This window comes from Botrytis byssoidea (genome assembly GCF_014898295.1).
Source record: "Botrytis byssoidea strain MUCL 94 chromosome Unknown BBYS_004, whole genome shotgun sequence".
Taxonomy (NCBI): Eukaryota; Fungi; Ascomycota; class Leotiomycetes; order Helotiales; family Sclerotiniaceae; genus Botrytis; species Botrytis byssoidea.
The window spans coordinates 1,616,392-1,642,877 of NW_024065845.1; the positions used below are offsets into that span (position 1 = coordinate 1,616,392).

Sequence of the window (26,486 nt, forward strand, 5' to 3'; positions counted from 1 at the left end):
ATATCAGGGGGGGGGTTGTATGATATTGATTCTGTGGACGCTGTGATATGAATGATCTTGGCTGGGGAGCTACGTTGCACATAGTTGGAGAAATGATATTTTGGGTTGCAGACAAATATCATGAAGTGGCACAAAAATTCATATACTGCTCAAACAACCCAATTTTGAGTGTGTATCTACTACCTTGGTATCATTGAAACATTCTAATACATTTACTGGCTTGAACATCTCGAGCGTCTTTAGCTATGTACATACAAGTAGTAAAGTTGTACAAATGAGGGAGGAATGATTTTCGCTTGGCAAAATCACTTCCGTAGTGCTCTCACCTTTCACATCTCGAATCTGATCTTGACTTATTTCAAAAGTTATTCACCTTCTTGATTATTCCCTCTCACTTCCCTTATTTTATTACAGTGTTCGAAATCTTATGAGAAGCATTAGTATGCCACCGTTTAAGCGTCGGCGAGTTACTTCCGGTGCAGGTTCTGACCAGTCATCCTCCCGAGGACAATCGTCAAGAATCGGGCCAAGCTCATTGACAGCTGGTTCCGTACAACGGGATGAATATAATTCGTCTTCAATCCACCTTTCTCCTCCCTGTAACAGAATATCGATGAACTCAGAATCAGCACATGTAGCCTCCCCATCATCAGTGCAAGATGAGGTCAACATTGTCGAACCGGGAGAGAACGAGGCTGATATTCAAGAACGCGAAGATTGCGATTCCATGAATGAAGTTGTCATGGCTGTCGAATTGAAAGGACGTGGTACAGTAGGGTGCGCATATTATCTCGCGAGAGAAGAAAAATTATGCATGATGGCAGATATCAGTATGGCTGGACTTGACATAATTGACACTCTAAAAGTTCACGTCGATCCCACTGGTAGGGTCTTATGAAAGCCTTTAGATATTGTTTATACTAACGGTATCAAAGTAATCCTAATAAGCACCCGTTGCGAGGAGGCACTTGAAGATCTTCTTCAAAGAGATGCCAAGGGCATCGACCGAGGAGACGCCAGTAGGTTTTTGGTGAAAGGCGCCAATTGATGCTAGGCTGACCTTACAGATGATATATTCGGCTCATATATTCTCGATTCCCGACCGGCCTCGGAATTTTATTATGAGACCGCAAAGAACAAGTTGGCTAGCTTGGGTATTGAAGGCCTAAGGGGCCCTGGAATGATGCTTGCTACACCTGGTGATGAACTAGCTGGAAATCACACTCATGATCAGGCAGACTTGAGTGGTAAGGGCCGTGAAGGAAGATTCATGAGACTTGCAGGCTGGATTGATCTGGATAGCAAAATCTCGGTAGGCCATGCATCTTGCTTTGTTCATCTAAATGGCATTGCATCTCAATCCTAATCAGGTAGATACAGTTGACCTACAATGAGTGTTGAGGTGAGAACAACAAGCACCACATGGCTTTACTAATAACGTGCTTATAGGTTGGCTGTGCCGGTGCGGTGCTTAATTACCTCGGACGACGACGAAGTGTAGATTACCTTCCTAATGACGAGGCTGCATTGATTGCATTCAGGGTCCGCACTATCGAGATGTCTTCGTTAACGGATATGATGTTCGTAAATGCAGATACATTATCATCACTCCAAATCATCCAATCCGAGTCTCATCCGAACTCTCATATGCAAGGACCAAATAAGTCTACATCAGGATCAAAAGAAAGCCTATCCGTTTTTGGTCTGTTCTATAATTTGGCTAGCACACCACAGGGTAAGCAGAAGCTTCGGAAGATGTTCATGAGGCCAAGCATAGATATTTCGGTAATTAAGGAAAGACTCTTCACAATAGGTGTCTTTTTACTTCCAGGGAATGGACCTATATTACAAGAACTTCAAAGGAGCCTGAAGAGTGTCAAAGATATCAGGACTGTGGTAGTAAATCTTCAGAAAGGTGTGAGTGGAGGTTCTACGAAGGCAACAGCAGTCAAAAGTGGCGTTTGGGGGAGCATCCTGTCATTTACCTACCGTTCGCTCAAGATACTAGAAGCATTGCGAGGGCTGATAGGCGATAAGACTATCATTGCTGGCAAGGTGAGAATGCCTACATCGTCCAAAGGACATAAGCTGAACCATTATACTAGCTCCTCGGTGAAACTCGCCCCAATGACCTTCTTGGTATTGGTCAAGCAATTACCAAGACGATAGATTTTGAAAGATCGGCTGAACAACATCGTGTCACTGTCAGACAAGGTGTTGACCCGGAGCTAGACGGGATGAAAAGAACATATGACGGTATGGAAAGCCTTCTTACCGAAGTCCAACAGAAAATGTCAGATGATATACCTGAATGGGCTCGCCAATATGTCGAAAATTGCATATATTTTCCACAACTTGGTTTTCTGACAGTGGTACAACTTGATCCTAATACAGGCGAAGGAAAATATAAAGGTGAGGGAACCGACGAAGATGAATGGTCTCAAACATTTGTCAGTGACGAGAAAGTATATTACAAGAACGGGCATATGAGACAAATGGACGAGTACATTGGCGATATGTACAGCATGATTACAGGTAAGTTACTCGGACATCGATTTACAGCACATACTGATTGTGCGTTGTTCGTTAGACAGAGAGATCGAAATCATACATCACCTCACTGTGCGTGTACTGGAACAGGAGAATCTTCTCATTACAGTGTCAGATTTATGCGGAGAACTTGATAGTCTCGTTGCACTGGCTCTCGGAGCTATTAAATATCGTTTCAATCCACCAACTATCACGCAAGCCAATGTAATTGACATACGAGGCGGACGACATCCTCTTCAAGAGCTTACAGTCCCATCGTATGTACCAAACGGCTGTTACCTTGTGGGCGGGTCAGGACACTCCATACCAATTGATCAAGAACCTTCCTCGAGTACTCACCGGGACTCGGAAGGCATCGAAGGCCCAAGTATGCTCCTTATGACTGGGCCAAATTATTCTGGAAAGAGTGTTTATCTCAAGCAAACCGCTCTGATTGTTTATTTGGCTCATATTGGCAGTTATGTCCCGGCGGACAAAGCGGTTGTAGGTCTTACGGATAAGATATTAACTCGAATAACTACTCGTGAAAATGTTTCCCGAAATCAAAGCGCCTTCATGATTGACCTGCAACAGATAGCTCTCTGTACAACCCTTGCAACCCACCGTAGTCTTGTGGTTATTGATGAGTTTGGTAAAGGTACAAATTCAACAGATGGCGCTGGCCTGGCTTGTGGCGTGTTCGAATATTTTCTTGGGCTTGAATCACGTCGACCAAAAGTTCTCGGTGCAACCCATTTTCACGAAATATTCGAGAACGGGTATTTGTCTCCAAGACCGGAATTGGCTTTTGGTCATATGGATGTTTATGTGAACAAACAATCTGACCTAGCTGACAATCAAGTTACGTACCTATACAATTTTGTGCTAGGTAGAAGTACTTCCAGTTTTGGTACTTCTTGTGCTGCAATGAATGGAATAGATCCTGCTATTGTCGAAAGAGCTGAGGATCTGATATTGTTAGCTGCTCGGGGAGAGGATCTCATGCAAGCTGTTGCGGCAAATGCTTCGGAGAAAGATGCTCAAGACTTGAAGGATGCAGAAAATATTGGGAGACGCTTTCTTGAGCAAAACTTTACTCTGTCGGGTGGTAATAATGTCGTCATCGACGTCCGAAGTATTCTCCGAAACATTCTGGATGTCGAGAGTGGACAAGACATGAAACAAGGTTTCGAGAATTCGGATTTGTAGAACCGCTGTTGATCTTTCTCACCAATGTTCGAAATTATGTTGATCAAGTTGATCGTTCTAAATATAGCTTATAAAATATGCAATGATCGCTCTAGTATTGATCAAGTTGCAAGATCTCTCAAACAGATACAATTTTCGTCTGATAATTGCGAACTATAATTCCATTTCCCTCAGATTGATGTCGAGACGCGAAAGATTCATCTTTCAAATTTCGAAGATGTATGGAGTAAGGCGTGGCGGGGATCTCTTGGAACTTATCAGGGCCCACTTGCTCTCCTGATAGGGCTGAAATGAAGCACTTAGCTTCACCATTAAATCACTTTGATTAATACCAGACAAAAATTCATCAATGCCTTAATCATTTCCGTCCAAATGAACATTAAACTGAGTATTTTAACCCAGAATTCACATTTGCAAATTAGTAAAACATCCTAGTGAGCCGCGAGGACCGAAAAAGCAAGTATTTTTTTCCGCCTGTGATACTCGTCTAGTTTCAGAATGGGCCAATGTGCCAGTAATACTCTGTGTTATTTCAATTATTTTGGTGGCCATGAACGCGATACCAGCTAAGGAAACAGAATTATGGTCCGTATTCCTGCAAAAAATGGCAGTAGAGACGAAGTCGTCTCTCTTCATTTCGATGGGACATAGTTGAGACTGCAACGCGAATACAACATTTATTCATGCAGGATTGAAGAAATTGAGAGATTCAATTTCATTGTTGTGTATGCGAAAATGACGACGAGAGTGCAGTATTCACTGATTGTATTAGTGAATGAATAGTCCCGTCGTCCGACAAAAGAGGAGTTGCTGGAGGGTATTGATGTGAAGTCTGAGGGTAAAAGACCTCCCCACTGCAACTCGATCAGACCGTCAGTGCGAGATGTCAAGTAGTGGCATCTATAACTTTAGACGCCACAGAGTTGTTGTTACTGGCGTCTATCATTTTTCGAATTGGTTGCTAACAGGGAAGTTGAGCAAACATGCATGAATTCCTCGCCTGCAGCTTCTTTTCTCCTCGCTGCGTTGACTCCTAAGAATAGAATGTTCAACTTAAGGGTATGAAGGGCGGAGAAGTCCCAATTAAATTTGTCTTGGAGTTCAACTGGACCTTCAGTTGACCAATGCTTCTGTGTTGCGAATTATGTGGGATATCTTTTAGCGGGTGGTTGAAGTTTATGCTTCTGATTTCGGATACTTGGGTTGATATTGCCAAGGACTTTGACAAGTTATAATGTGGACTGTCATCACTGTGCTTTCCAATTTATTATCCTCATCATTCATCCACTCATCTACTCAACCCCCAACACGAAGCTGGTCTTTTCCAAAGCAGGTCTTTTAGTCCAATTACATATCATCATATCCAAATCTTTTTCAAGTTCAGTATCAATATCCAACTTTCACAATGCAATTCTCGAGCGCTCTCTTCTTGGCTCTTGCTGCCGCAACTGTCTCTGCTTCATCTGTAAGTTATTTCTGTTTTTCCATCGACTCCCCATCTCATCTAACATATTCCTAGGGCCTCTCTGGAAGCGGAACCGCTGTAGGTGCTGCTAAGGCAACCGCGTTCGGAGCTGCTAAGCCCAGCGGAACTGGTGCAAAACCCAGCTTGGCTCCCCGTGTCGTACACGGCCCGTACCGCCGTAAGGATTCCAACGAGTCAGGATCTGCCAAGGGAACCGGAGCTAAAGCTGATGGTGGCTCTGCAAAGGCAACTGGTGCACAAGGAGCAGGATCTGCTAAGTCCACAGGGGGAGCAAGCTCTGGTGGCGATGGCAATGGTGCAGCCAAGGGTACTGGATCTGGCGGAAAGGCTTCCAAGACAGCAGGAGCTGGCTCTGCAAAAGAGACCGGAGGGAGCTCGACAAAGGGGTCTGGAACTGAAAATACTGGCAAGGGATCCGCTTCCGCTTCAGGTAAAGGGGCTGCATCGGCATCCGGGGCTGGTGGCGCTTCTGCTACTTCAACTTCTCCAGGTTCGTTCTCCCCTCTCTTAGAGCTCTTGAAATCATCTTGCTAACTTCGATGTATTAGCTATCTCCACTGGTGGTGCCGCATCTCTATCCCATAATGGAGGAATGGCTGCAGTTGCTGGCCTTGGTGTTGCATTCGCTGTTTTTATGTAAAGAAGTTTAGATTCTTTACTGGTGTGGTATTACTCGAAATCAGAGTCATGTGTTGAATTGGATGAATTTGGATGGAACTGGATTGAGTAGTTTGTACATACCTTCCTGATGCAAATAGGGCGGCGTATCGGGCATTCTTTTGAGCGGGTGGGCGGCTTAGTATTCACAGATCGAGCTGGTCTCTGGTGACAGACGAAATAATCACTCGTTCTTATTTTTGATGTAACACAGGATTAAAAAATCTGGCTATTTTCCTATTATAGATATGATTGAATGGATCTTTTCTCAATCGTGAATATTTGGCATTATTTGACTGTTAAAAGAAAGCGCTGCCGCTGGTGAACATTCTGATTGAGGATGCCTGGGTCACATTTTCGTTCTGTATTCAGTCTCGTTCAAGAAAACAGCGTGGTCTTCTGGTGGGTTGAAAGTACTTGTCGAAAGCTTGATAAAGATGATAATTGAAGGTTGTCTCTTAAGTAGGAGATGTGCAACAATCCAGCCTGCAATAAGCAGAACAGCTGCAAAATCCGTCTGGCATATCGTTATGACGAATATTGTACTCAATTCTGAATACCAAATAGAGTTCAATTAGCGTACCTGTCCTAGATGCAGAGCTTACTCTAGACCTTAATCCATTTCAGTCACCCGAGCCATTTTGAATGATCAAAACTTAATGCATACTGAAACCATTCGGAAGATTGAAACACTGAGTCTGATAATATACTGCTTCAAGGCTTGAAACAATCGGAAAAATGTATAAAAAAACAAGTGCACTGTACCATAATTTGACATTTGTTCTGTTTTCTCTATGCCTCGCAGATCAGATCATCAGAAAAGAAGGACGAAAATCCTCACCTCTGAAAGAAAAAGGATATGTCATTCTGAAACAAATTACATGGCGTAGAAAGAAGACCGACCACATGCCGAAGAGTAACCTAAAATTAACATCAGGCTGAACTTTACGCTGGAGAGATGTTGAGTCTTCTCCGGTCAGACTGCTATCTTATCAATGCGTGGACCATCTAAGACCCTCGCATTCTAAAAGATACTCGCTAGCAAGATTCGTCAAATGGTCACTACAGTTGACGTCGCTGATTATGCAATCCCTCCAAGTAGATTGTACCAATTGACAATAAGAGACAATGAGAGAATGAGAGACACGGAAAGTCCTCCTTGGTAGAAAAATGACTTCAGCCGAGATTGCTCCAGGGAGACAGTTCTGGAAATTTCTTTGGTCGTGAAGATCAGTCAGTCGAATGCATAATGCACGTATTCACGTATTCTTAATATCTATCCCTTTTGCTGACGTGCGCTGGGATTAGACCCGAGTTCCTGAACCGTAATGAATAGCGGTATCTTCCAAGGTACTAGGGCTGAGGAATGGGTGAACTTTTGTAATTGATATATTGTATTTCTCATCAATTGTATACCCGCAACTTCCGCAGGAGAATGCGGAAGTATGATAAAGCACAACCAAACCTCAACGATTCCTTAGATTTATTAAAAATGGAAAAAATGACATTTGAAACAAATAACCTGAGGTTGTTATAAGATTTTTCATATCCACTCAAAAGATCATGGGTACAACAATACGATTAGACCTAACCAGCTAGCCGGACTTGGTATTTTCATATCCGGGTCATCAATTCCGATTGATTGGCTAGCTTCTCTGTCAATCCTAGAATGCATTTCCTTCTTCAAAATAAAAGCCGATTCGGAATTATTTTTTTTAAAATTAGGTTCTGGAAGGTACCGAAAGAACGATTAACGTTTCCGGTTGAACATCTTCGTGCTTCTTACTTTTGGGTTTTGACTCAAGCAATCGATCTTTGGTTCGAGGACGAGAAAGAAAAGATTTTGTTGAATGCTACAAGAGTCATTGCCTCGAACCTACCTAAACGGGTTAATCTATTCATCCAATCATACGGTGGAAGAGAAGAAATGCGGATTCATGATTTCTAATCTCATGAAAGATCTTCAGGGCAAGGTTACAACAAAGAAAGATAATATATTTCGTGATAGATAGTCGAGATAATAAACCAAGCGAGTGGAATCAATGGATGGATCTTCCCTTGGAGCTTGATCGCTTATTGCCTAGTTCAGTCTTACCTCCCTTATCACCGTCACCGTTACCGCTTTCATCTCCCAACAAACAAGCGGGGGGAAGCTCCTTTTTCTGGATACTAGCTCTAGTTGCCAGGTGCCATAAACCGCACTAGGAAATGGGCCTCTTTCGTCATACGCTACACTATGGACAACTTTGCCATGGTATCTTGGTAGCTTACCGTTCGTCATCATTATTTTCTCGGTTACTTCGACTCATTAATACTCACAAACTTACTACTCTATGACTAGTCCGCCATTTTAGCTGCCGGTTCTAGAATAAAGTCCTGTCCGTCTAGCTTAATCGGTACGAAAATCATCGATTTGAGTTACACAATCCTTTGCCAATTTCCAATTAAGCTGTTTCTCTTCTTTGATTGATAAGCTGGGCACAGATCAGAAGCAAAATATGCTGCACCCCACCACATCCACAATCTGATACTAATAGGTCCATCTCTCTGATAATATTTCACGGTATTCTGCAGTTCTCCCTGGAAATGTTAAAAACGGGCACACTAAGCATGCATGAGCCCCCTAAATTACTACCCTTTTGATATTTTTGATTTGCCGATTTGTAATCCTTCTCAATATCTGGAGCTAAGTTGATCAATTTGCCAGCACTAGTTTCTATCATATCTCCAATATATCTTTCTAAGCCTCCCTTGCTTTTATATAAATCTAGGGTCTGTTTAGCTTTAGATCTTTATTCTGTAAACACTCTACCATCTCATTCACGGCACTTTGCGTGCGACCACCGTGAAAATGTTTTATACACATGATGAGCGGATGTACGCAGAGAGAGCTATCGAGGGACGAGAAGGAGCTCAGATTCCACTCCATTCAGATAACTATCGTGGAGAGCTGGTTCAGCCTCACGATGGCTCATCCTCAGAGAGCGAGATAAACAATGATGGAACATGGGGAGAACATGAGCAAGGCGGTCCAGTCAATTGCTCGACTGCTATGCACGACTACGAAGACTTGCGCCATCAACTCACGCATTTGTCAAGAACTCGTTCACAAAAGAGTGCAGCTACTACCAGAAAACCATCGGCAATGAAGAGAACTATAACTAACGCGAGTCGCCGCTCACGAGCGACCGCTGGTGAAGACATAGAGGCACATGAAGAAGAGGAAAAGCTCGAGGAGGTGGCGGCTGAGGACGAGGATGAATTCGTACTGGGTGACTTTCTCAGGGACGGTCATTTTGAGAAACGAAATACAAGAGGGAGTGCAAAGAAGGTCGGTGTGATATACAAAAACTTGACTGTGCAGGGGGTTGGTGCAACGTCAACATATGTCAAAACTCTTCCATCTGCTATTATGGGTGTAAGTATTTCTCTGTTCCGAGTTCACAAAATGCCTCAATCTAATTTGTACAATGTAGACATTCGGACCCGACTTGTACAAGTTATTGACGCGATTCATCCCTGTACTCCCTAAACCAGGAGCAAATGGCCTGAGACGCGATTTAATTCACGATTTTACTGGTTGTGTAAGAGATGGAGAAATGCTCTTAGTTTTGGGAAGGCCTGGCTCTGGATGCAGTACATTCCTCAAAGCTATTTCCAACAAGAGGGGTGATTTTGCTGGAGTCACTGGAGAAGTCTCATATGGAGGTATTTCTGCCGAAGAGCAAGCAAAACATTACCGAGGAGAGGTAAACTACAACGAAGAAGATGATCAGCACTTTCCAAGTCTTACAGTTGAACAAACTTTGGATTTCTCGCTCCTAAACAAGACCAAAAAGCACGAAAAAGGAGACATCCCAACGATAATTACAGCGCTTCTGAAGATGTTTGGTATTTCCCATACGCGTCATACCCTTGTTGGAGATGTGAGTTTTCAATCTCTCTACCTGATTGCGATTTTAGAAAATATATTCTGACAACTTTCGCAGGCTTTCGTCCGAGGTGTTTCTGGTGGTGAGCGGAAGCGAGTTTCAATTGCAGAAACACTGGCTACTAAGAGCACAGTCGTCTCTTGGGATAACTCGACTCGTGGACTCGATGCATCCACTGCATTAGACTACGCTAACTCACTTAGAGTGATGACCGATATCAGCAACAGGACGACATTGGTCACCCTGTATCAAGCTGGAGAGCAAATATATGAGCTCATGGATAAAGTATTAGTAATCGATGAGGGACGAATGGTGTATTCAGGTCCAGCAGGTGCCGCCAAGAGCTACTTCGAGAAAATAGGATACTATTGCCCACCAAGACAGACCACCGCAGACTTTCTGACGGCTTGCACGGATCCTGCCGAACGCCGATTCCAAAAGGATTTCCAAGGACCCATTCCAAAAGGCCCCATTGAACTTGAGAAAGCCTTTAGAGAAAGCGAAGATTATAAGTTACTTCTGGAAGATGTCAATTCTTATGAAAGGATGCTACACGAAACCGACCATGCGGACGCACGACAATTCAAAGCCTCTGTGGAAGAAACGAAATCCAAGACTGTTGGTCCCCGATCACCTTACACAGTCTCATTCTTTCGTCAAGTCCTTGCTTGCACAAAGCGTGAGGTTGAATTGACTCTGGGAGACAAGACAACTTTATATACCAAATTTTTCATTATCATTTCCAACAGCTTGATCGTTGGCTCCTTGTTTCATGGTCAATCGTCCAACACCCTTGGAAACTTCTCCCGGGGTGGTACCCTCTTCTTCTCAATTCTGTTCCTTGGATGGCTTCAATTATCTGAATTAATGAAAGCTGTCGGTGGTAGACCAATCATTTCCAGACACAAAGATTATGCTTTCTACCGTCCGTCAGCCGTTGTAGTTGCTCGTGTCGTTCAAGATTTCCCGCTTTTGTTGCTGCAGGTTGTTCCTTTCTCTATTGTAGTGGTACGTACTTTGTCAATCCTGACTGTGTGGTAATTATACTAACCAATCATAGTATTTCATAACCGGACTTGATGTGGATGCTGGAAAGTACTTCATCTACGTGTTGTTTATTTACCTTACGACAATTTGCATCACCTCTTTATATCGTATGTTTGCCGCACTTTCGCCATCGATTGATGATGCTGTTAGATTTTCGGGTATTGGACTCAATCTTCTGATGTAAGTTATGCTCATATCTTAGACGGGTGCCTTATTGACAATATATAGTATCTACACTGGTTACGTAATTCCTAAACCACAATTGGTGTCTGAATATATCTGGTTTGGATGGCTTTATTACATCAACCCTCTGTCATATTCCTTCGAAGCCGTTATTTCAGATGAATTCTATAACAAGAATATCCCTTGTGCCCCGGATCAAATTGTCCCCAGTGGTCCAGGGTATACGAATCCCGAGTTTCAGGGTTGTGCATCTACTGGTGCTGAGGTTGGAAGCTTAAGTGTGTCAGGAGCTAGATATCTGGAACAAAGTTTCAATTACTCCAGGTCTCATCTCTGGAGGAATTTCGGTGTCGGTTAGTATTGATAATTCTCCACATAAGTTTCGGTATCTAATATGCTATAGTGATTGCTTGGACTGTCCTCTACATAATTGTTACTGCCGTTGCCACTGAAATATTCGACTTTACTTCTGGCGGTGGCGGTGCACTTGAGTTCAAGCGTTCAAAGGCCGCAAAGAACAAGGTCAAGGCAGAAAATGCCACACTTGATGAAGAAAACTCACCAGCTTCTACTAGTCCAATACCTACAAGCGGCGCCTCTTCCAGTAACACTCTTGAGCCACCCCAAGAAGAAGCACTGAAAGATATCACTGGCTCTGAATCTGTGTTTACATGGGAAAACGTCGAGTACACGGTGCCATATCTTGGTGGTGAGCGCAAACTCCTCAACAAGGTCAACGGTTATGCAAAACCTGGCTTTATGGTGGCATTGATGGGAGCTAGTGGAGCAGGAAAGACAACACTCCTGAATACCCTTTCTCAACGTCAAAAGACAGGTGTAGTTACTGGTGATATGTTAGTTGATGGACGACCACTAGGCACTGAATTTCAGAGAGGTACAGGATTCTGCGAACAAATGGATCTTCATGACGGCACGGCTACTATTCGAGAAGCACTTGAGTTCTCGGCCATTCTTCGACAAGAACATACGGTTCCAAGAGCGGAGAAGATTGAGTACGTAGACAAAATCATTGATCTCCTCGAATTGGGAGATATGCAAGATGCTTTGGTCAGATCTTTGGGTGTAGAGCAGAGGAAGAGAGTCACCATTGGTGTAGAACTGGCAGCAAAACCTAACCTTCTACTCTTTTTGGATGAGCCCACTTCTGGTCTCGATTCACAATCTGCCTATTCCATAGTTCGTTTCTTGAAGAAGCTTTCTGCAGCCGGTCAAGCTATCGTTTGTACAATCCATCAACCCTCCTCGGTCCTTATCCAAGAGTTCGATATGATCCTAGCCTTGAATCCAGGTGGCAATACATTCTACTTCGGACCTGTCGGCGAAAACGGTTCGGCGGTGGTAAAATATTTCGCTGACCGTGGAGTACAATGCCCACCCCAAAAGAACGTCGCCGAGTTCATTCTTGAAACTGCTGCCAAGGGAGGAAAACGTCGCGATGGCAAGAAAATTAATTGGAATGAGGAATGGCTCAACTCCAACGAAAACAAGACCGTCATGCAGGAGATTGAGCGCATCAAATCCGAGCGTGGCCAAATTGCCGCTCCGGAAGCTAACTCTCAGCGTGAATTTGCTTCTCCGGTCATGCTACAGACAACTGAATTAACGAAACGTCTCTTCACTCAATACTGGCGTGATCCATCATATCTCTACGGAAAACTGTTCACATCTGTCATCATCGGTATCTTCAACGGCTTCACATTTTGGCAGCTGGGTTACAGCATCATTGATATGCAGAACCGAATGTTCACATCGTTCTTGATTATTCTCATCCCGCCTACCATTGTCAATGCTGTTGTGCCTAAGTTCTACCAGAATCGCGCGCTTTGGGAAGCCCGAGAACTCCCTTCGAGAATCTATGGTTGGGTTGCTTTTTGCACTGCAAATATCGTCGCCGAGATCCCAATCGCTATTGTCGGGGCAGTCATTTATTGGGCGCTATGGTACTGGCCCACTGGTCTCCCAAGTGATTCTTCTACGTCAGGTTACGTGTTCCTCATGACAATGCTATTCGTAAGTTCCTTCTTAACCCACTCTCTTACTGCAAGTTACTCATTACTTTATAGTTCCTTTTCCAAGCGTCATGGGGTCAATGGATTTGCGCTTTCGCACCCTCATTCACCGTAATCTCCAATGTTCTGCCCTTCTTCTTCGTCATGTTCGGTCTCTTTAACGGTGTTGTTCGCCCTTACGCTCAAATCTCCGTTTTCTGGCGCTACTGGCTCTATTACGTTAATCCAGCCACTTACTGGATCGGCGGTGTCATCGCTGCTACCCTCTCCAATGTTCCTGTCGAATGTGCTTCAAATGAAGCTGCCTATTTCAATCCTCCATCGGGCCAAACATGTTCCTCTTATGCTAGTGACTTTGTTACTTCTGCTGGAGTAGGTTACTTGACGAACCCGGATGCGACGACAAACTGTGGATATTGTCCATACGCCAGCGGTGAGGAATACATGAGGAATTTGAACGTCACTCCCGATGACAAGTGGAAATATTTTGGTATTTTCCTGGCATTTTGCATCAGCAATTGGGCATTGGTTTACTTCTTCATCTACACGGTGAGAATTCGCGGATGGAGCTTTGGCTTTGCCACCTTGTTTGGGGGATTAGGCAAGCTGGTCGGGAAGGTCAAGAGTGCTTTCAAAGGAAAGGAGAAGAAAAGTGTGACGGAATCTAAGTAGGGCATTGATGAGATATGCAGATGATGGACTAATGAGAAGATAATGCCATTAATTACTCAAATTCAATTTTGTATTTAGCGTTGAGATACCTAGTGTTATTAGTGTGTTAAGACACACATGGGGGATATTTGTTCAGACTTCGGCTCTCGTGCCGGATGTGTTGAAGGGAAAAGCTTTTTGAGGAACATTCAGTTCGGATTAGATTAGATTAGATAATGATTATTATAATTATGAAGATATGTCACTTCTACTTGACGATTTTTGTGCTCGAGACCGTGTAGCAGAACATGCTTGTTCTATGTTGATACTTCACTGAACATTCCACTCAATGATAATGAGACAACGCTTTCAATTCCGACATCCAATTTCTGCATGCAATTGAAATCATCACAGCTCTTCCAATCCCGCAATTCGATCGACACATCTGTATACATCGAAATCTGGAAGTTTCTCGGATCGCTGAAACGAAAACCGCTCGCATTTTAAAAGTCTTTGATCGTCAGGTAGCAGTCCAAACCATGGGAACCGCTTTCCAACCACACAATCTCTGCATGAGAATGGGATGAATTATAAGTGATCATTTTGCTCCGTGGTGGGATTACGACATGAATTTTGAATTGATTTGTGATGTATTCTCTCTCTTCATCTGTAGCAAATCACAAAACTTCAGATCTAACAAGCGGAAGAAAAGTTACCTACCCACTCCGTAGAAGCGGGACGTCGGAAATTGCGAATGAATATGTTGATTTTTTTTTTGGAAACGACGATGCAGTGATGAATGAGAGAAGAAACGAAAGGATTCATGCTCTCTCTTGAATACTTGGACTTGGGAATATGAGGTGCGAATGATTGATTTTGTCTTTGCTACTTCCGAGTTGAGGTTTCAGCAAGTCACCACGCTTTGTTTTTACTGAAACTTTCTTATTATTATCATGTTTATGTCAATGTCGATTCAGTTCCTTGATCGTACTTGTTTAATCTCATCTATGATTCGAGCATCCGTTCGAAAATTCGGCCAACTCACTTCAAACTCGACAACATAAGATACCTATATCTCTCGATCCAACCTCATTCTTCTCTTCAATCTCATCTCATCTTCGAATGCGACTTCATGCAATGCCATCTACCACAGCTTTATGCTCGCCCAGTTCAATATATCGTCCTTGCAGCATCATTGACCGACGCAATAGTTCAATTGGAGCTGAGCTCACTATGCAAATACTCTAGAGAGCAGCGTAAATTCTAGACCATAGTCGTGCAAGAATCTAAAGGATTTCTCAAGAACATGAACATAAGATTTTCTTCATATACCTAGGTAGGTCTAGCCAACGGATGTGAGATTTGCTATTCCTTAAAAGTCTAACAAGACAGTTTAAGGCCATTGAGGAGATATCATATTTGGTTCATCGTTCATAGTACATGTCTCCTACGAGCCAATGACACCTGACCCTCTAGACTCCTAGAGGTCATAATGAAGAAGTGTGAATGAAGGCTTCGATATTATCTATCCTTCCAGCTCTAGAATCAGATCACCGAGTAATGACATGACATACACAACAGACCCTAAAACTGAGTATGCAAGCACCCTACTATATCAAGAGACAATTCCTTTCCATACAATCCATTCGCAGCTATTCCTAGCTAAGTTCCAAGAATGCTTCTATGCTTAAGTATACTTCCGGGGTAGTTACATACCCCGCTCCACCTCCCTCGCTTACCTTCAAACTCTTTAAAGATTTTTCCTTCGCCCCATTACATAGAATATAATTTTGAATAAGAAACCTTCCTTCAACAAAGCTCAAGCAAAGCCTGCCCGGCTAGCTCAATCGGTAGAGCGTGTGACTCTTATTCATCGCAAGATGTTCTAGTCCATCACAAGGTTGGGGGTTCGACCCCCCCGTTGGGCTCAATTCCCATCATTCATTGAAGACGCTTGATTTTTTACCTTTTTGGAATGTTGAATCTTTGTGGCAATTTTTAAAGTTTGCGAATGAGCAGACACTCACTAGGGAATTAGAATGTCAGAAATGAAAGCAGAGATAAATAGAGGTGGAGAAGGAGGAGAATAGAGAAGAGATTTTTTTTTTCTTTTTCGGGTGGTGGAGTAGAGGGGTCCTTGTCGAGACAGACAAGCTTTTCCCTCTCTCCCTCCCTCTCTCCGCTCCGATCTTTTAATCTTAATCTTATCTCTTCACCCCACTCACTCACTCTCACTCACTCACTCACTCACTCACTCACTCACTCATGCCGTTCCACCACCACCAGAACAGCACAGCCCGCCCAAAAACTATTTCGTAGAGCCAAAATCTCCAGTATGCATTGTAAATTGTAACAATGAGATTGGTACTCGAGTAGAGATTAGTCTTTTCGAGGCACATTCATAACAAGATCAATTCCAGTGACTATCTATACACATCATATTACAAAACTCAGAAAACATACATTCTCCCCCCCCCCCCCAAAAAAGAATCACACCTATAAGTGAAAACCAAGTCCCATAGAGATATCAAATCCTTTCTTACTTTTATTCATAATTTTAACCCCTCTCCCCCCCCAAAAAACTCTCAAATATTAAATCACAATCTCTGCTCTAATTAGACACACACACACATATATATATATATATACCTACCTAGTATATACACACAAACCCACCCTATAATATCACTTCACATCAAGAGCAGAAAAAAAGTCCATGAAAAATACCTACATACCTACCTACCTATCTACCTACCTACTTTACTTCCACCAGGAAAGAAAACAGGAGCTCCATACCTAGTCAAGAAAACCTAGTCAAGAAAACCTGGCCATGTGACAGGTAGCTAACCAAATGTGAGTAAGAGATGGAGAAATACACAAATCTCGAATGCAAAGCGAGTGATGTTTGTCGATAGCCAGGTCCAGACGTTCGAGCGTTCGAGATAAATAGGTATGTATTGTTTGCTGAGCAAACCCTCTGAACATGAGTAGGTGATGAGTCTTGGCCCCCCTTCTGTAGGTAGTTTTAGGATGGTCAATTTTGCGAGCTGTTGACCGAAAAGATGTGTTTCTTGGTATTGGAATCGGCTCTGATGTGCGAGTGTTGGTTTTACATCAGGCATTGTCATCTGAACCTATTTTGGACTCCAGATCACTCAAATATTCATCTCAAGTGTAACATCCAAGCTACCGAGAACATTCAATTGATCTGGAACATCGAACGCTCAAACATTCACGTATGTTCTGCCATTCTGGACTATCAGGTACCATGAGTAGTACTATTATTGGGTTTTATTATTATGTAGGTGCGTATTGCACGGCATTGTCTGTATGAAGAGGAGGGGTATAGCTTTAAAAAAATAAAAAAATAAAAAAATGACAACGCTGATGGATCAGATATATGAATACGCAGGCAGAACCAACCAAGGTATTCCAACCAGATTCGTTCCGCCCGTTGAAGCCTATCCTATAACGCCAAGTATGGATGGGGTATTGCCCAAAGGAAAAACGAGAAAACTGTTGTTAGTTCGTAATGTCGTTTGTAGAGGAAGTGCTGAGCGAGGGCCGTTATTATGTACAACTTCACTACGACTCTCGATTCGACGCTGTTTTGCTCGACTCAAGTACCCAAGCATTAACAATGTGACCTTCCTGCCACCCTTGTGCTGTCAGTGATGAGCCTTCTTTGAGGAGTTTGCCCATGTAATTGATTTTCACATGTTTGGGTGGAGAAATCTAATTCACTTAATTAGCTTTGGAAGTTGGGGAAAACCTTTGAGAGATACAAACCTCAAGCCTCTGCGTAATTATTTTGATAAGTGAGCGCACCGGATCGTTCTTCCCAATTTTGAACACTATATCTCCATTAATACCATGTTGGAACCTCGCTTTCACTGATATCATCTCTTTCGCCTTGGCTTTCCCTTTCGTTTCTCTCCTCCTTAACATTTCCTCATCGACCTCCTCACTTTCTTCCGCCGCATCTCCCTCATCGTCGCTCTTCCCTGTTGCTTCTACCGTAGCATCGTCTAAGATGTTCGCTGGATCAGAAACAACGTGTTCGGGTACACGATATAATGCACCTGTACTGTCATAACATCCCCTAATTGCCATATCTCCATCCGGTAGCGTAATTTCTGCCGCATTCAATATCATTTGCGCAGTTGCTAGACCCCCATCATCCTCACCAGGCTCTCCACCTTTCCACATTACTTCCAACGAAGCTCTTATAGCTTGCCATATCTCGGGTCTGCCTGTAACACGAGTGTCGAAGAATTCTATCCGTGCTCGATCTATTTCTCGTCGTGTCCATAACTTACTTCCACTCATCCATACATGGGGCTTCAGAGGTTTGTTTAGATGTTCATCAAGGGGAATGCGGTGGTGGTTCCGGGGAGGAGGATTGCTACTAGTGGAGGCATTGGTCGATGGTCTAGCTTGACCTGATCGGGACTGAGGTCGCGAGGATGATGCGATTGCTTGAGAAGAGGAAGCACCAGCTCCGGCAGAGTATTCAGTGCGGGGTCTGGAAAAACAACAGCCCTGAATAAAAAATTCATGTCAGCGGTTAACTTCTCGACCTGATTTGAATATTTGATTTAATCTTCTTCAGTAGTTGGACAATGTTTGACTCCTGAATTCAGTTTGAATATTTCAAACTAATTCAAACATTTCAGACATTGGAAGTTGGCGCAACAAAGTCCTACTGGGAAATACGAAAGATGTATTTGAATGGATTGTAAAGAGAGAACATACCATGATGCATCATATGCGAAATCAAGTATTGACGTGCACGCACGTATTATTGAATTAGATTTTATAGATCTATGTATGGAGACTATGGAGATTATGAAGAAGGCGTATCAAAAGTTTGAGGGTATTCCAAAAAAAAAAAAGATGGGCTACAATGAGATCGCCACAACCCGATGGTTTATAGAAGAGAGGATATTACTGATGAGCATGAACGAATGCGGATACAAAATGTATGAGAGGGAGAAAAAGAGAAAGTTTGGATTATTCCATGGTTGCGTGGGTTGAGTACTACCAGATTTGTCGATATGATTGCATGTAATAAATAATAAATTGTTGGTGCTTGCATGAGGTTGGTGGGATGAGAGAGCACGAGCACAAGCACAAGCACGAGCACGAGCAAAAAGCAAAAAGCAAGCAGTTGAGGTTGAAGGAAAAAGGTGAAGGAGTTTGTTACTCTGTATGTAGATTCCGGCAAGGGCTAGATGCGGAATGACAAGGATATAGATTTTGTATAAGAGAATGATTGGTTCAAGTGAAGGACCAGTGAGTCCGTGCAATAGAAAGCTTAATTATTAATCGCCAAATTGCAAAATCGCCAAATTGGATGTAGCTAGGTAGGCTGGCTGGAGGGAGGGAGGTACTCGAGTAGGTAGAATGGGATGAGTATTCGAGCTGGAAGCTGGAAGCTGGATTTCAGTATAGAGTAGAGTATCGATATTGATCATCAGGATAAATATAGCTAGATAGATGTATTGATAGATTATGGGATTATGGAAGATTGTTAGCCATAGGTACCTACCTACCTACCTACCTACCTACCTACCTAGGTAAGGTTATCTAATAGGTAAATAAATAGTTTAAAGCCTCAAGTACCAAATTCTTTACAATGCATCAGCAGTACAGCAGGACCACGTAATCTCTCATAATAACTTATAAGTACCAGAGGCATTTCATGCAGGAATCTCATGATTCTGTCACAGCAGAACTGGTCTCGGAACACTTTGATATTCTATTTTGGGAATCCTATCAAGATTAACTTAAATAAGTGAAAATATATCTTGAGTGAAGCTTGAGACTAGCGTTTTGATATACATATACATAGGTACCTGTCTAACCCCAAAGTAATCTAGCCTCTTCTCTCGCCGCTGTACCCCACAATAATTTCTCAGCCTTCCGCTCAATAATAATCCATCTCTCTTTGTAAGAAAATCTTCCCGCTACACCCTCCTCCACAACCATATTCCACCACTCCCACAAACACAAACCTTCCATCACCAAAAGTAAAGCATTCAATATGTCAGACGATTACCAAGTACCTACCTCTGTCCCAGCGACAAACCCCACCCAAGCCCCCAATCCATATGGCGCATCCGGAGTTTTGGGCGACGGACCTGCGATCAAATATCTGTGCGGCGATTGTAATGCAAGTGTTATGTTGAAGAGAGGCGATCCGATTAGATGCAAAGAGTGCGGTCATCGTGTTTTGTACAAGGAGAGAACCTCCAGGTATGTGGACTTTTCGAGAAGAGCGGGGTGTTAAATTTTGCGGAAGAGAAACTTACTTTGGTGATAGAATGGTTCAATTCGAGGCAAGATGATTGGGTAAATGTGCGGAGTGGATGGGTAAATTGAGAGCAAACGAGGCCATGTGATGGAATATGTGAGGATAGAAAAGATTTGCGAGAGCATTGGAGAATGAAGAGATTTGGGAGGGGTCTGGGAAATGGTTGATACAATTTTGATGGAGTGGTAATGGTCAAGGTACGAGACAAATCTCGAGGCGCATGGGTATAAAAAGATTGTCACTACTCGATGGCCGGCGTATGTTCGATAGAGGACTAGGACAATCATATTGTGTACATTGAATTACATTTTTTTCTACCCAAAGCTATATTTTGGTATCAATATGCGCCACCACATAGCATAGATGCGCCGTTAAATGCTAAAACCCCTAAGCCTAGAACTCCTTTGCCCATTTCGCCAATCTTGCCCCTACTCCACGCCTATTGCATATTATTCATTTGGCTAGCTCTAATGTATCGAGTGAAGCTGTGATCGTCTGCATTAGATGGGCCTCCTCCATCTGCCAAAGCTGCCTTGTATCTTGAGCTTAATCCTTCAATGTTATCCCCACCGTCCTCATCGTCATCTCCACCGGCCGCTAGATCGTCATCAGAGTCCTCCATATCACTTAGCGTATCCATATCGGTGGAGGGTTTAGCATTTGGTGGACCTTTGGCTTTAGAAGATGAAGGCTCTCCCGAAACAGCCATATCTTTCATCAATTTGTCCAATTCCTTTCCTCGATTTTCCTCCTTCTCTGCATCCCTCTGTCTTCTTCGGCGTTCCAATTCTGGCTTATAATCTCTTTCAAACTCCTTAGCCTTCTCTGACACAGCCTCAAAGAACTCATCAATACCTGCACCAGTCATGGAACTGACGCCCACCACACTCAAATGACTGTAAAACTCTTCCAACATCAAACTCATGCTATTGAGCAACGATCCCATATATCCACTACCACCACCTAATCCACCAGCACCTCCCTCTAGGCCACCGAAGCTTCCTGCCTCCTCCTCTTCTCTGAGAGCAGCCTGGAAAGATTCGAAGTCTGTCATCCATTCCTTAGCAAATTCAGCATCCTTAACATCCGTTTTGTTGAAGACCAGAATCATTGGCAGTTTTGTCTTGTATAGAATGCTGCATGCATACAGCATGTTACTCATAAAAGTACTCGTAGATGAAGTTCTTGGTGTATCAATGATATATGCAATAACCGTCGGGAAAGTCGAAGCCAAAGAATCCAATAAGATGCTTCCCGAAGCACTCCAAACGAAAACCTCAATTTGACCTGGCGTATCGACCAAAATATGTTTGATGGGAGTCGCATCTGGCTTCTCGGGATCGGGAATAGTGCGCTTTTCGAGAACGGTCAATATTTGATCAATCTTTGTGGCAAAGAGGTTGAGCGATGTGAGAATTCCTCCGTTTGGTCCAAGGTTGTAACTTTTCATCACTTCTTGATAGTTGACAGAGTCGCGGATATCGATATTACTCTCGAATGGAACATTTCGCACAGCAGGATCCAGGTTGAGGACATACGGAGGCTCTTTCTTGCCGTGTAGATGAGAATTTATTCGTTGCATAAAGGTAGTTTTACCAGAACCTGTCGGAGGAGAATTAGCGGGCGCATTCATTAAATACAAATAAACATAAACTCACCGGCCATGCCTACACACACAATAGAAACAGGCTTAGAAGCCTCTGGTTTCTTAGAATCCGCCATATCGTAGATGTTTTATTCGTTTGTCAAAGAGAAAAATCGGCTTGTGTTTGTGAGGTGTAAGTAGAGGAATTTGGCGGGGTGCGAAGTGGGATGCATGGTCCTTCAAATAAATTTCGTACCTAGCTAAAGTAGCGCTCCCGTAATGCTTCTCGCTACCGGTAGGTATTGGGCAACCATCATTAAAAACATCAAATTTCATTGTATCAATAAACTTTACAACAATGGACGGCTTGGACGAGTTTGAGAAAAGCTTAGCAGCGGAAAAGTTAGAGAGGGAAAAAAGTGAAAGAAGCTCGCGCAAAGATAAGGATCGGAAGCATCGACATCATCATAGATCACGGCACCACAGGTCCAGAGAGGACGACGATGAAGATAGAGACGACCACCGACATAAGCGATCGAGACATTCTAGACACGAGGAAGAAGATGAGGACAGAAGGAAGCGCAAGCACGAAAAATCATCAGATCCCAAGGAAGATTTACCAATTCCAGATGAGGAGGAAGCAGAAGTTGAACCAAAAGCTACTCGCGATTCTTGGATGACGGATCCGACAGCTTTCGAGTTCGATTATACACAAAAAGGATCTAAAAAGCCTACAGAGCCAAAAGTCGCACCCAGACCTGATTACGATTTGAAGGTTCATAAAAATGAACTCAATCAGCATTTACAAGATCTAAATGAAGGAGTCAAAAAGTTGGACGATATCGAAGCTGGACATGACGTCGATTATACATTTGGAGATTCAGGAGCTCGATGGCGCATGACGAAGTTGAAGGCAGTATATACACAGGCGGAACAGAGTGGAAAGCCCATCGATGAGATAGCTATTGCGCGATTTGGAGGTCTACGGGAGTTCGATGATGCGCGAGAAGAACAAATTGAGCTTGACCGCCGAAGACTATATGGGGAAGGCTATGTTGGGAAAGAGAAGCCCAGCGGAGAGTTGTTTCAAGAGAGAAAATTAGATCTAGGCATCAGAAGAGGTTCGATACCACACCATGATGAGCCAGCAAATCTACCGCAAGGGGAGATTATGGAAGAAACAAATGCACCCCCTGTTCAGCTCGATGCCACGGCCCTGAATCGATTGAAGGCTCAAATGATGAAAGCCAAGCTCAAGAAATCGCCTGACGCTGCGAGACTTGAGGCTGAATACAATGCTGCAGCTTCCGCCGGATTAGCAACTACTTCAGAACCCGGTATGGTAGTATTGGGAAAGATGGACAGCAGAATGTTGGCGGGAACTCGTGGAGAAGTGAAGTCGATCGACAATAAGAGGGGCCGCGAGAGAGGTTTGGTGGAAGAGAATGAAGATATGACTATTGAAGATATGGTGCGTGAGGAACGACGGACCAAAGGACAAGCCGGCGGTGATGGTATGCGAGCCGCTGAACGCATCGCGAAAGATGCTAAATTCGATAATGACCTCGACTACATGGACGATAATGCAAACAAGCTTGCGAAGCGCGTCCAAAAGTCTGAAATTAACTTGAGGAATACAGCCATAGGAGATTTTCAAAAGATGAATCGCATTCTGGACTCCTGCCAATTGTGTCATCATGAAGACAAAAATCAACCCCCTGTTGCGCCACTCGTATCTCTTGGTACACGAGTCTATTTAACACTCCCGACAGAGCCGGAACTGAGTGATGGTGGAGCCGTCATTGTACCCATTCAGCACCGGACAAACCTTCTTGAATGCGACGACGATGAGTGGGAGGAAATTAGAAACTTCATGAAATGTCTAACGCGCATGTATCATGATCAAGGACGAGATGTAGTATTTTACGAAAATGCCGCAACACCACACCGAAAGATGCACGCAGCCATGCAAGCAGTACCACTGCCCTATAGCCTAGGAGAAACCGCGCCAGCCTTTTTCAAAGAAGCCATCCTGTCCTCGGATGAAGAGTGGACACAACATAAGAAGCTCATCGACACTGCAGCACGCGCACGAGATGGCCTTGGAAAACTAGCCTTCCGCCGATCGATCGCTAAGGAGATGCCCTATTTTCATGCGTGGTTTGACCTAGATGGTGGCTTGGGACATATAGTTGAAGACGCCAATCGATGGCCCAGGGGGGATCTCTTCGCGAGAGAAATCATCGGCGGCATGTTGGATATTGAGCCTGATGTTATCAAACGACAAGGCCGGTGGAGTCGAGGAGGGGATAAAAGATTGGACGGCTTCAGAAATCGTTGGAAGAAATTCGATTGGACCAGGGTGCTTACGGATGAGTGAGTGCACACAAAATGGAATATACTTGCACACGTATCATAATCACATCATATCATATTATATCATACCCTAGCTCCTCATATCACATCATAATCCTAATTGTACAATACCCATCTGAAGTACCATGAAAGATACAAAATACGTACCTACATACAACACATAACAATCCGATCCCCATCAGGTCACACCGCGCCGGATTGGGCCAAATCAGCTTCTGGAAGCGCGGCCCGCCTCCCGGCTTCCAGCTCATTTTGCTCGTCTGTTCTATACGTGGTTAACATGTCAAGAAAGCACAATATGTTACTTGCAATTACAATACAGTCTCTTTTATTTTGTATGTATGTACATACGTACAATAACTGTCTACCAGTACTCGTATCTCTTTCGGCCTTTCTTGCTCTTCGGGCACCAAGAATTCAATAGTTGGAAGCCCTGGAGTAGCTCGATTGACTGTGACTGGTTCTTGACCCAGCTGTCCGAAGTAAGTTTCGTTTGTCACATTTTTCAATTGGTTGTAAAGTGTAGATGGGATAGGTAAATGCATCTTTCTTTCTTTCTTTCCACAGTATCTCGGTTTGGGTCGGCGTTATTGTTCGGAGGTACCTAGATACCTACCTACCTAGCCTTGCTATGTTATGTAGCACAAAATACACAAACACAAGATTGCCTGTCTCCCCGAGAAGCATGTTCATCTCAACCAGAGCCCGAAAGAAAATAAAATGAACAACGTTTTTGTGCCAGAGGAACAAAATGATGGGTGGATGGTACTTGGTATCGTATCATGGCATACTGTTTACCGGTGATGAGATACTTGCGTGATACATAGGTACCTCCTCTATGCGACCACGCACGCGATATCGGTGCATATGTTGGATAGGATATACGTCGATACAGATCATTTTATGGATAGGTGTAACGCGAGCAGGGGAGATCATCGCACGAGATTGATGCAGACATCCTAGCGATGCGTAGAAGGGTTCTAGAAGGAGAGATTGCTGAAGTGTGTATAGGTATGTACCTACGTCCTGTTTGTGGATGATGGAGAAGATGTGCAGGAGAAGTACGGCATGGGTTTTTGATGGCTTTGGTACGCCGTCCCATGTTTTCCTCGCGCTGGGGGGTTTGTATGGTATACTTGGATACGTAGATACATGGGTACAGCATGATTGTGACGCTTTTCGTACTGCGTCGCATTCTTTCGCCATGCTTCCGAAAATAGAGTAGAGTGCCATATTCGGACGGATTGGCATGGTTTTTCGCGCCATCTTTCTATCCATTGGGTATTTGATTTGCAGAGCATGATTGAGATATGGTAGTGAAAAGTATGTGATGGATGTATTCATCCTACCATCTTATCCGCATCACCGACCGCAGAATCAAACTTTCACGAGACATTTCTTCATTTCAGCCTTTCTTCTCCCAATGAACCATGGATGCATCCTCGGTCGTACCCGGTTAAAAGAAAGGTAGAAGCGAAGCAAGCAATTCACGCAGGCAAGCAAGCGAGCAAGCAAGCTAGCATGAAAACCATCACGCTTCGATGTAGTTAAGGCAGGTGCAGGTGCAGGTACCCATATAACCGTTTCGAATATTTGCTGAAACAGATTGTCAGAGGATCCTTGTATACATACACCTTGTTCATGTGAATACTTTTCCGAGTTCTTCTTTGGGTAGATAACAAAAAGCTTGGCTCCGAGATAGGATGTCACTGTTGAGAAGAGAAGTGAAGATCTCATACACAATCCTTAGATCACGAATGTAATTTTTTCATCCTGCGTTTTAGTGAACCACGAGGCTGAGGGGTTGCGGGAGATGGCATGCATTGATTGTACGCTTGTTGTGCGCTAAACCTCCTTTTTTTGCTCAAATGCCGGGTACGAGGGTCTAAGATTAGAGTTGGGATGGGAGGAGGATAATGCGGAGACGAAATTGAAAAACGGGTCGCGTCAAGCTTGGTCCTGTACGGAGGAGGTCGAAAGACTGCAAGTGGTAACGAGAGAATATCATCCTGTACATATTATCCTTTCCTTTATGCGCTTCTCAGCCGGTCCAACTTCCAAGGTAGTTTGTTTCGACGTTGCAGTGGCTTATGTATTCAGGCTATCCAATTAGCTATGTCTAGGAATAGACCAGGGGTATTCTTCCTTTGCAAATAGAATGGGAATCCTTCATTATTAGCTCAGCAAGCATTCTGACATGCATAATTTCTGAAGATATGTCGGTCCTAAATAAGGTCATAGGAAAAGATTCAGAAGAATGTGTAATCGGTAAATTAAGGTCGACATCTTCATTCTACTCTCAGTATGTATTCCAAAAGGCATGTGAGAGACAGAGTAATAAGAGTGCTTACGAGGGCAAGCATATCTCATAAGTTGAAAAGGATGTATTGCCCATTTGGGAACGCTCTACCTAGTCAGCACGAGAGAGATTAGAGAAACGATCATCGTCTTCGCGCGTGCTACAGTACTCTCTTCTCGCTCCCCG

The 26,486-nt window shown here is 43.6% G+C and overlaps 8 protein-coding genes across 8 annotated transcripts; 5 read left to right on the forward strand and 3 right to left on the reverse strand.

Moving 5' to 3' along the window:
- Positions 1 to 442: 442 nt before the first annotated feature.
- Positions 443 to 3,738, forward strand: EAE97_002583 (uncharacterized protein; the record flags this gene model as incomplete). The annotated part of the gene is made up of 6 exons (XM_038873094.1): positions 443 to 884; positions 936 to 1,019; positions 1,068 to 1,312; positions 1,450 to 2,055; positions 2,106 to 2,535; positions 2,591 to 3,738. 6 exons carry the CDS (start codon positions 443 to 445, stop codon positions 3,736 to 3,738), a joined length of 2,955 nt encoding a protein of 984 aa, XP_038736300.1.
- A 1,405-nt stretch (positions 3,739 to 5,143) lies between these two features.
- On the forward strand, positions 5,144 to 5,864 carry EAE97_002584 (uncharacterized protein; the record flags this gene model as incomplete). The annotated part of the gene is made up of 3 exons (XM_038873095.1): positions 5,144 to 5,203; positions 5,258 to 5,714; positions 5,773 to 5,864. 3 exons carry the CDS (start codon positions 5,144 to 5,146, stop codon positions 5,862 to 5,864), a joined length of 609 nt encoding a protein of 202 aa, XP_038736301.1.
- Positions 5,865 to 8,732: 2,868 nt separating this feature from the next.
- EAE97_002585 (uncharacterized protein) lies at positions 8,733 to 13,984 on the forward strand (the record flags this gene model as incomplete). The annotated part of the gene is made up of 7 exons (XM_038873096.1): positions 8,733 to 9,299; positions 9,358 to 9,807; positions 9,871 to 10,821; positions 10,874 to 11,040; positions 11,089 to 11,396; positions 11,447 to 13,074; positions 13,128 to 13,984. 7 exons carry the CDS (start codon positions 8,733 to 8,735, stop codon positions 13,743 to 13,745), a joined length of 4,689 nt encoding a protein of 1,562 aa, XP_038736302.1. The 3' UTR covers positions 13,746 to 13,984.
- A 3,007-nt stretch (positions 13,985 to 16,991) lies between these two features.
- EAE97_002586 (uncharacterized protein) lies at positions 16,992 to 18,901 on the reverse strand. The gene is made up of 3 exons (XM_038873097.1): positions 18,480 to 18,901; positions 17,514 to 18,266; positions 16,992 to 17,459 (listed from the first exon to the last, which is right to left on the reverse strand). The coding sequence occupies exons 1-3, from the start codon at positions 18,480 to 18,482 to the stop codon at positions 17,310 to 17,312; spliced, it is 906 nt and encodes a 301-aa protein (XP_038736303.1). The 5' UTR covers positions 18,483 to 18,901; the 3' UTR covers positions 16,992 to 17,309.
- Positions 18,902 to 19,770: 869 nt separating this feature from the next.
- Positions 19,771 to 20,074, forward strand: EAE97_002587 (uncharacterized protein; the record flags this gene model as incomplete). Its single annotated transcript, XM_038873098.1, has 2 exons — positions 19,771 to 19,982; positions 20,050 to 20,074. The coding sequence occupies 2 exons, from the start codon at positions 19,771 to 19,773 to the stop codon at positions 20,072 to 20,074; spliced, it is 237 nt and encodes a 78-aa protein (XP_038736304.1).
- Positions 20,075 to 20,479: 405 nt separating this feature from the next.
- Positions 20,480 to 21,762, reverse strand: EAE97_002588 (uncharacterized protein; the record flags this gene model as incomplete). The annotated part of the gene is made up of 2 exons (XM_038873099.1): positions 20,480 to 21,642; positions 21,699 to 21,762. The coding sequence occupies 2 exons, from the start codon at positions 21,760 to 21,762 to the stop codon at positions 20,480 to 20,482; spliced, it is 1,227 nt and encodes a 408-aa protein (XP_038736305.1).
- Positions 21,763 to 21,983: 221 nt separating this feature from the next.
- EAE97_002589 (uncharacterized protein) lies at positions 21,984 to 24,005 on the forward strand (the record flags this gene model as incomplete). The annotated part of the gene is made up of 1 exon (XM_038873100.1): positions 21,984 to 24,005. One exon carries the CDS (start codon positions 21,984 to 21,986, stop codon positions 24,003 to 24,005), a length of 2,022 nt encoding a protein of 673 aa, XP_038736306.1.
- A 179-nt stretch (positions 24,006 to 24,184) lies between these two features.
- EAE97_002590 (uncharacterized protein) lies at positions 24,185 to 24,546 on the reverse strand (the record flags this gene model as incomplete). Its single annotated transcript, XM_038873101.1, has 2 exons — positions 24,185 to 24,266; positions 24,353 to 24,546. 2 exons carry the CDS (start codon positions 24,544 to 24,546, stop codon positions 24,185 to 24,187), a joined length of 276 nt encoding a protein of 91 aa, XP_038736307.1.
- Between the last annotated feature and the right edge of the window lie 1,940 nt (positions 24,547 to 26,486).

Excerpts from the sequence above, each read along its gene's own strand:
- EAE97_002586 (XM_038873097.1), bottom strand. Across the intron at positions 17,460-17,513 it reads TAATTACGCAGAGGCTTGAG|ATTTCTCCACCCAAACATGT; the intron begins GTTTGTATCTCT and ends TAAGTGAATTAG.